The following is a 10,236-nucleotide window of genomic DNA, read 5'->3' as shown; positions in this document are numbered from 1 at the left end:
GGTGAAAACAATGATATACTTGTATATGTAGACCAAATCCGAGTTAGAATCACTTACCCCAATATTTTTTCCTTGAAAATCTGCCAAAAGTCGCCTCTGCTCAAGCTCAAGTTCGTCAAAAATGGCAAATGGGACGAATGCCCTCTTTTTATATAACTGCCCAGCAGCCTTCGGAACTGGGCCTCGATCGCGGCTTCGATCACAGGCTCAAGCCTGGACCTCGGTCATGTCTGCCTTCGATCAAGACATCGAGGCTGGGCCTTCGATCAGGGCATCGAGCATATGCCTTCGATCAGGGCATCGAGCATGGGCCTTCGATCAGGGCATCGAGCATGGGCCTTCGATCAGGGCATCGAGCATGGGTCTTGATCCTAGCCCTCGAGCCTTACCTTCGATCGTGTCTTCGAGCTGGACCTTCCGACTCCGCTATCAACTTAAACATTTTAATTTTAAAATGGATTCGAACTTAAACATTTTAATTTTTTTCTTCGAAATTTCATATCTCGGGATAAGGACCTCGGAATTTGATTCCGGGCATACGCCCAAGTCCCAAATCACGATACAGTCCTACATGATTAAATTGGAGCAAGACGAGGTAAGTCTTTTATCTAATCTTGTGAGGGAAAAATTACCTCATAGGGATTAAATTGAATAATTATTGATAATTGCGGGGGCTACGTACGCACGAGGTGACGAGAGTCCGTGCGTAGCTACTATTAATGCTAAAGTCCGGGTAGTTTAGGACTCAAAGCATGAATTACTTGTGTAAATTATATTTCTCGTTTAATTAATATTATTTGATATATTTATATATATGTTGTGAATTGTTAGATAAAAATATTAAAGGATGGAAAATTCATATGCTTGATTTTCTGTTTAAATCAATTAATTGCTAAAAAGAAATTGTTCTTCCTCCCCAAATTTATCTCATAATAAATATTCTCTCCTTCCGGAAGTACATAAGAAAATGTCCTCCTTTCTTGTGGAGCGGGCCGAACGCCTCGGTAGGATAGATGCATCTATGGATCGCGCCGCACGTCCCTCGGCAGTGTACACGACACTCTGGATCGGGTCGTACGTCCTCGGCAGAAATCGTGCTTAATAATAATAATTACACGATACTTTAGTAGTTTATTTCAGCTTGCGAAGCTAATTGATAAATTGATAAATCCTTGAAATTTAATGAATTATTATTCCTGCTTGTTAAAGAATTAATTATTATTTCTGTAAATGATATTTAATTGATGAATTGAAAATTATTTGAATTGAAGGAATTTAATTAATATATTGAGAATTGTTGAATTTGAAGGAATTTGATTATTTCCGCTGATTAAATAAATTATTTTAAATTCTATAAATCATGCTGATTTAAATATCCTAGTTGTATTTTAATTATGATTATTGACCCATAGTGAGTGTCAAAGTCGGTCATCTCGTCTCTACCACTTCGAGATTAGGCTTGATACTTACTGGGTACACGTTGTTTACGTACTCATACTACACTTGCTGCACTTTTTGTGCAGGACCTGAGGCAAGTACTAGTGGGGGACCTATCGTCTTACACCCACGTTATCCAGGGGCATAGTGGTGAGTTGCACTTTCTGAGCCGATCTGCAGCTACTAGTGTCTCTCATTGTATTTTCATTCTGTCTATTTTTATTTTAGACAATATTTGAGGTTTTGTATAATCTACTAGATGCTTATACACTTGTGACACCAGGTCTTGGCACACACAATGATAGAATTTGTGTTTTATTATTTTTTTTGGTTTTAAATTTTGTCAATATATGCTTAATTTATTAAGTTGGCTTGCCTAGCTGTAGTGATGGACGCCATCACGACCTATAGGTAAAATTGAGTCGTGACAGAAACTCATCTTCAACAAAATTTGCATGTACTCCTTTTCTTATTCTTGAAAGTATTATGTTACTCATTTATAAGTTATAACCATCCAAATGAATAGAAGGAGCAATAGCTCGGTGCAGTTTATCTGGTATTTTTGAATTTGTAGGTTTGGAGTAACTAGGTGCAGTTTATATTTTCGTATAGTATTTTAATAAATCCGGACATCAGATTTCTTTTTCATATACACTTTATATTTTTAGAAACTAAAAGAGAATATCAGAATTTATTATAGATACAAATATTTTTAAATGCCTAAAAATCTAAGGTAAAAAAGATACTAGTAAAAGTACTAGCTGCTGGACAAAGAAACAAGATACTTACAATTTGAGGTTTTTAAGACAAGATATACCACAAACTGGTTGTTGAAAGCAAAAGCTAATTCCCAACTGTATAATATGAAGTGGCCAACTGATTGTACGAAGTGTTTCAATCACAACTTCAAATAATTGCCCATATAGACGGCAGGGCCGGCTCTAACGTGATGAGGGATAAAGCAGCTGCCTTAGGCCTCCAAATTTGGGGGCCTCATTTTTAAAAGAAAAAATAGGTTTATAGGTATTTAAAAAATAATATTTAGTACTTTTTAATACAAAATTAAAGTTTTTAATTTAAAAGAAAATAGAGTTCTTTAGATATGTAAATAAAATAATAATTTGACATATTTAAAAATGGATAGATGAATAGTTTTCGCAACGTTTTAGTTTTACTCCTTCATTAGATAATGTATACAAAAATTCACTCTCCCTTTCTTAATATGTCCAAGTCCATCTTTCTTTTCTCCACTCTCTTTATATTTTAGAAACCCCTATATATTTTATATCTTTCTCTTTAATATTCTTACTCACCTTCTTTCTCCAATATTTCATTACTCACTTTCTTTCTACAAGATTTCATTAGCTCCACTGATCAACAATACTTTTAAGCTTCTATTAATTCTATACTTCTATTGGTCTATAAAATATGTATCTAATATCAACAATATCTTAAGAAAAATTAAATGAGCTGGCTATATTATCAATTGAATAAAGATAATTAGAGAAAATCAATTATAAAAAAGATTATTAACAACTTTGTATTTCAAAAAGTTAGAAGAGTATATTTCAAATAAAACGTATGTTATAACTATCTTCTAAAAATTTAAGCCCCATATTAAACTTTGGCCTTAGGCCCCGCATATCCTTGAGTCGCTCCTGATAGACGGACATTGACGTTACGCACACCTTCAAATAATTACTCATAAATGTGATGTGTGTGTATATTATAAAAGTTAGATTGTGCACTGAGATGCAACTTATTTATACAATTAAAAATATTAATCACGTTTAAACGTGTCCGATATTTTTATTATGAACCAGTGTTTTAAAAGGCTTTTTTGGGACTCGCCTCGGGGTTCGCCCCGGGGCGGGGCACTATCATAATGCTTTGAGACTCATGTGTGAGGCTTATTTATGTGAGGCTTACATCCCCAAGCGCCCGGTTGTGCGCCCTAAACACAACTAATGTTCAACGCTCGGGACTTGCCCTACAAATCCTATGCAAATCATGTATTGAATTAACTAATTAGCACTGTTAACTTTTAAAAAATTTCAACAAATGAATGATTAAAGTTCTTTTTATCTATAGGAATATGAAAAATGTGAATAATATTCCATATTTACTAATTGAGAACATCCTGAGGGTGAATGTCATTTGAATATCTTTTCTGAAATAGATAACAAAAATTTATATCTTTACTTGATAGATTTTCATGTCTTAGTTATCAACAACAACAACCCAGACCCCCGTCTCCCTCCCTCCAAGAACTCTCCACCTTGCTCTTGAGGTGACTCGAACTCACAACCTATTGGTTGGAAGTGGAGGGTGCTCACCACTAGAGCAACACACTCTTGTCTTCATGTCTTAGTTATATGTCTCACTAAATTATCATATATTTATCATTTTACTCTTTAAAAATATTATCGACAATCCAACCGACGTCCACCATAGGCTATTTTTATATTTCTCATGAAGGAGGTAAAATATACAGTTTGATAATATTTTTTAAAGAATTTATGATTTTTAATCGTTTGAAAGTTAAGACGTTGTAGTAAATTCATATTTCATAGTAACTTTAATAGTATTGCATTATTTATACTTGTAAAACACATTTTAAGAGTTTCTTTAATTCTTTTTAGTTTTCATGAACTTTTAATGTATCTTTTATATATATTTTTTATAATGCTATATTATTAATTTATAAATTTAAAAAATTAAAGATCTATGAGGCTTACACCCCATGTCTCGAGGCTTTCGCCTCGCCCCGTATTAAGTAAAACGCCCTGGCTCACGCCCGCTCCTTTTAAAACACTGACGTGCATATGTGTGTTCTGCATTTATTATTTTTCTAACTCATGTAAATTACTTATCAGAGGATATCATAATTGATCGCGGAAACACTGTTTCCCACGTAAAGACTTGCTTTTCAATTTAACTTATGAAATAGTTTAATGGGTTTTCCGCATGTTTTGTGCACGTCTTTGATAATGATGCCAGCTTCATTACGCTGTATTCTTTAATTCTTGCCTTATTTATGTGGAGTCACTCCAGAATCGAATATTATGATTTTTCATATACTTTTAGTAGAAACACTACGACTCAGCACTTTCTTTTTCTATAATTTTTTAATATGTAAATTTAATTTTCTTAAAAAAGTAATAATTTAATCCTCGTGCTCGAATGTTATTATTTTCTAGCCATATGGAGCAAGTATTAAACAATTTTTTACTTGATTGCAATCTACGATGGTACGTAGATTCTTTCCACGTCAACGAGTGGGAAGTGGGGACTTTCACTTAGAATGTGGCTAACTTGCGAAACGTCTAGCGCAGAATAAGGGAAGGCAATTTTGAAAGTGAACCATGTGATGAACTATAATACTTCAGGATGTCTCTGTCTGCTGTTTAGTGTCTATACCTACTGCCCACGCCATTCGACTTGCAATTTTTCTATAGCTAAATGAGAATCCACTTGCAATAATTGACTTGCCATAGACTTAGTAAAATTTCATTTTAGATGTGATCATAGGGTAAAACCCGTAATTTCCAACCTAAATTACAATAGACATACAACAATTAGAGGGCAACTTTACTTGTGTATTACCTTGAAAATGATGAGTACAATTTTGAATCAAATAACTATAAAAGATATGCGAGATTTCACAACACTCATTTTTGCAACATGGCGGAGAATGACAATTAATGTTATTCACCAGGCATATGAGAAAGTTCACGTATGTTTTAGGGCAAGAGCTCAAAGAGAGTCTTGTTTAAAGAAAATGCAGTCCAGAAAACTATATTGCGTACAACTAATTACTTCATCTTGATATTATTTCCTTACTTATTTAGGTGATTTGAAGTGAACATTGTTTAAGACTTCCAAATTCCAATGATACGGCTTAAGTCCTTTAGTAATGAGGTATTCTTTGAGCCTACAGTGAATCTAAGGTAGGTTCCACTTGAAATATAATATGCATTACAACTGCTGATCCCAAGTTCAGAAAATATAGTAACATTTGTTTACTTCATCTCTTTAAAGAAGCTGCACTATAGCTTTAAGTAAGAATTGACGCCTATTATGATTGACCAATATACACATTAGAGATTGCAATTTCCTAATCCAAATAAGAAGCAGGGCGAAACTACAACTTCCATTTATTTCTTTCCCATCTCCTTCTCTTCAAGACATGCACAAGCATACAGTTACATGCACACACAAGAGAGAGAGAAAGCAAGAAAGAAAGGAATAAATCCTTTTATACAAATATACCCATGATACACAATGATTAAGTAGTACGGTGAAGTGACAAACGTTAAAGAATTCTCAGCGGGAGATCCTCATAGCCAACCCTCTTTTTGTGCCTTTCAAAGAGTTGTTCCAGTGCTTCAATAAACCGACTGTGCACTTCAGTAACCTTCAGGAAAAAAATGGCAGTTAAATAAATAAAAATAAACTAGCAAACAATTTAGATATCACCCCGACCCCTTCACAAGGAAACACGAACACCCCATTGTTTGTTGCATAAGTAGCGCACAATCACGGGCCAATTGCAGAAAACAAGACAGACACAAACAAGGTAATTAACTGGCATACCTCTTCGGCAGTAGGGTCTGGATTTTTCTTGAGCAGAATAGGCCTACCAACTACAACCTTCATGGGTCGTTGAAATGGTATGGGAGAACTGCAATGAAACACCATGGCATTACAAAGTTGATACTAGAAACACTAGACTAGCAAAATGAAAGATGTCTCCAAGTACATTCTAAGGACCGGTTTCAATCCATTATACAACTGCTCGCAAGCACTACAGTCAATTTATCTATTCTATTTAATACAATTATGTACCCTTTCACGGCTGGTGGTGATAGCGGGCGCTCTACAAAACTTGATCATGGAACCAATTTTAGCAGTAAGGAATCAATTAGCCTACATAAGTATATAGTGTACAAACTGGAACCAATCAATTTACCTATACTGTTGAATACAATTATGTACTCTTTCACGGTTGGTGGAGATACTGGCAGCTCTACTAAACTGGAACCCGGAACCAATTTTAGCAGTAAGGAATCAAATAGCCTACATAAGTATATAGTGTACAAACTGGAACTAATTAGATCTAATTTTCAAATACAAATGATCTCGGAATGATTAGCCATGGCTCATGACTGTAGCAGACCATTTTCAGTTATTTCATTCATAAGCAATGTGGTAAAATAATTGACTTCAAAGATATAGTACTGGTATTCTGGTGTAAAAGTTAGTAGAAACTCAGACAAAAAGGTCAAAGATTTTATACTGCCTTACTGGTGTGAAGTTATACTCAAACACTATCTAGTTAAGGTCATGCATAACATACCCCAGCACGCCCCAGAAGAGTATTGGAGTGAACTTAATGAGCCTAGAGAATTCCAAGTACAATTTCCCGCTTGGCTTCCACCATTTGTAGACATCAGACTGCAGAATTTAGATAAAATTGTAAGCACACATCATGATATAATTTTCAAGCAAAATGACCACAAAAGCAAGAACAATATGGGCTAAAAGTTTCATAAAAAGATAAGGAAATTGGCAGTTACTTTTCTACCAAAAATTTTGAAAAGAAAATAATGAAGCACACAGGAAAAAGGAGTTCCTCCGTTCCACATTAGCAATATGATAACAAAACTATACAACAAACCAGAAACAAGAGAAGCTTGACATCCCACTGGTGAACTCTACCTTAGGATGAGCCAATGCTTGTGAAATCGCCACATGCAAAGCCATAATCTTTCCTTAAAGAGTGCAAAGTATAATAAAATCGAACAAGATTTCCTTAGACATAAAAATATATGTCGAGGATATGTCAACTGAGTATCTTAATAGCTTGCATGCAAATTTCAGTCCTCATTTAAATTTAAATCATACCGACTGATACACTTCAAGTTAAAATTAAAGTCTGACACTAGCACTGAAGCACAAGCATATGGAAGTGAATAACCAAAAACTAAGAAAACCTAAGAAGAAGAATAAAATATGACCTGGCCGAAACAGAATACAGGAACCAGTGGTTTGCCCATCTCCATGGCAATGCGAACAAATCCTTTTCTTCTTTGAAGATAGGCAATCTATCACAGATTAATAGGGCAATTAGATTTAGCACATCCGCATCCCAGCATACACAAGTAAATGATATTAAATATCACATATTCTCTTATCATTTTCCCCAATAGGTACATAAGATACATAGTAAAATGTTTCCCACACCATCTGTACCAAAACACACTTTCCTCTCTGCTCCCATAAAAAAAAATGAAAAAAAATAGAAACTTAACCGCTCTACTCAAATTGGAAAAAAATTTCGTTTACCACCAGCATTCAAACAAATATAACTACAAGCCACTCTCTGAACTAACTTTTCACCTTTTTCAGATTACAATCATACTTTAAAGACTTTTCTACTAAGCTGACAGAACAATTAGTTTAAATATTCATTCTTATCTCAGTACTACGGGCTTACACCAAAGAACTATCTTGAGTAAAATGTCTTGAGTTTGATCCTTCAGAATGGACTTGCTTACCCGATTTGTGAACGTGCAGATAACAAGGTTTGGTGGCGCATGCTGTTTGCAGATTATATTGTTAATTGATGAAACTAACAAACTACTGAGACAATTAAAAGCTGGTATCGCCGAGAAACGATCTAGAAAGCATAGGTTTGTGATAAGTAGAAGACAGAAAATATTTCTAAGAGGAAACCATGAAGATGTAACACAAATAACAACAATGAAATGATTCAAAATATTTCTAAGAGGAACCTTTAGTCACCTTAACAGTCAAATTATTGCTTTGGACAAAATGAAGCTAAAGAAAGGAGATGATTCATCTCAGATTAATATAGATGATTCACATGTTTTGTAAATGAGATGCAGTTGAATAGTTGATTGATAATGTCAATCTTTGTAGATGCCAAACAAGGTCACCTTTCATAAGAGTAGTAGAGTAGCTGTCTAGATCAAAGGGTTATGTAACAAAGGGTAATAAGTGAGTACTAGCTATTCCTGATCAAAATTCCTTAATACAACTTCATCTAAGTTTGAGAAAGAACAGAAAGGGATGACGTAAGTATATCATGATATATTGGCTTGTAAAACGCAATCAAGTTTCAACATTGAACCTCTGAACCACGCTCCATATAGAATGCCTCCTGAACTCCACCTGGCACAATGATGCAGCTGTGACCAGAAGCCAAGAGGGATTTAAAACTTTTCCTTGTAGCGGGTGCAAGTCCTAACCATGTCCAGATATGCCTCATGAATGGTGTATAGAACACCTGCCAATTTTCATCACAGTAAATGCTACTAGTAGTCGAAAATAGGACTATGTACAATTAAAATAACAATTACAAGAACAGGGTATCAAGTCATACAGCTGTACTTGCTAGCACTTTGATTCTTGGGAGAGGCATGAAACCTGTAAGGTCGGCAAGTGCAACCACCCCAATTGGCCAAACAGAATGTGGTTCATATCCAAAAACTGTAAGAAACAACATCCGAGTTAGACTGAGAAATAGGAGCTAGAGACTTCTGTTTTCCCATTAGTGCTGTTAGAACACAGAATGGTATAGATAGTTTCTTGATGAAACAGATTTCATTAGCCTACAGCAGAGGTTCTAAGTACCATAGGAAAGAAAGCTGGAATTTGACAAACCAATTTTAACAAACCAACTTAGTACAAATAACTGTTATAGTTCTACAATGGGAAATGCATGATACGTTAGTTGATTCCGGCCTAATTATAATAGCTAATCAAAGTCTTCAAACAAAAGACAACATTTTTGGAGAAGAAAGAATGAAAACACAAACAGAAAGTTGATCTCTTATTTCTTTCGAAGTGGAGAAGATGAATAGAGTCACTAATTTACCGTAGGCCTCGTTAGAATCAAATGCTTTGATGTCTTCCACGTACAAATGCACCGGAAAATAACCACAAACATGCTTACAGATGTACCTGAAGATCCCCAATTATCACTATTATTACAGCAGCCCAAAAAAATACAAAAATTTGCACTTAATCAGATAAACAATCAGCATAATTGCACCAATAATCCAACCTCGATAATCTTCGGCCCCATTTATTTTTCTCATCAATTGGAATCAGCATAAGTATAAGCAATATTCCTATCACTCTGAAACAAATATCAAAAATAGAAAAGTCAAAATCAGACAACTGGGTACAATGAAATATGAGCAACTAATTAAGTAAAGATAGAATTGGAGAGAAACTAACGCGAGAGCTTTAGAGAAAGGAAGAAAGACAAAGGAAGCAAGAATAATTATGAAGTTGATATGGATAGAGCCAAGCCATAGGACCAGCGCTACTACGGTGTGAAGCAAAGAACCAGAATCCGTCCCTTTAAACTCCAACGGCGTTGGAGGTGACGGCGCCGCCGGTTTTTGATCAATTACACCATCCTCCTCTATAGCCATAGCCGAAATCCAAATAACTATAAAGATAAACCGAACCGAATATAAAACAGAAAAAGAATGTGAATTAAAGAATTGGTTGAAAGGTATATTAATTTATAGGAAGAAGGTGGGAATTAGCTAAGTTTAGAGATAACGAGGAGGCTTTCTTATTGTTCGAGTGACTTCGCTTCGAAATCATCGTCTTCTTTTAATTTTTAACTTTATGACTTGTGATTATGAGAGTTGAAAGTCAGAGCGTGGATTGGATCTATTTACTAGTAGTAGTATTCAGAACTTTGATAAAACACGTGGTTTCAACAGAGGATCACAGCCTGTTAAATTATGGAGAGTT

At 35.0% G+C, this 10,236-nt stretch overlaps 1 protein-coding gene across 1 annotated transcript; it reads right to left on the bottom strand.

The window, feature by feature from the left end:
* Positions 1 to 5,752: 5,752 nt before the first annotated feature.
* LOC107779882 (diacylglycerol O-acyltransferase 2-like) lies at positions 5,753 to 9,905 on the bottom strand. Its single transcript, NM_001325290.1, has 9 exons — positions 9,706 to 9,905; positions 9,530 to 9,604; positions 9,341 to 9,426; positions 8,846 to 8,952; positions 8,594 to 8,749; positions 7,458 to 7,544; positions 6,797 to 6,894; positions 6,034 to 6,121; positions 5,753 to 5,854 (listed from the first exon to the last, which is right to left on the bottom strand). The coding sequence occupies exons 1-9, from the start codon at positions 9,903 to 9,905 to the stop codon at positions 5,753 to 5,755; spliced, it is 999 nt and encodes a 332-aa protein (NP_001312219.1).
* Positions 9,906 to 10,236: the final 331 nt, after the last annotated feature.

This window comes from Nicotiana tabacum, chromosome 17, assembly GCF_000715075.1.
Source record: "Nicotiana tabacum cultivar K326 chromosome 17, ASM71507v2, whole genome shotgun sequence".
NCBI classification, from domain to species: domain Eukaryota; kingdom Viridiplantae; phylum Streptophyta; class Magnoliopsida; order Solanales; family Solanaceae; genus Nicotiana; species Nicotiana tabacum.
This window is presented reverse-complemented; position numbering and strand designations above follow the sequence as displayed.

Excerpts from the sequence above, each read along its gene's own strand:
- LOC107779882 (NM_001325290.1), bottom strand. The coding sequence starts at position 9,905 with ATGGCTATAGAGGAGGATGGTGTAATTGATCAAAAACCGGCGGCGCCG. Across the intron at positions 8,953-9,340 it reads TGATTCTAACGAGGCCTACG|TTTTTGGATATGAACCACAT; the intron begins GTAAATTAGTGA and ends TGTTTCTTACAG. Across the intron at positions 6,895-7,457 it reads CTGTATTCTGTTTCGGCCAG|TCTGATGTCTACAAATGGTG; the intron begins GTCATATTTTAT and ends TAAATTCTGCAG.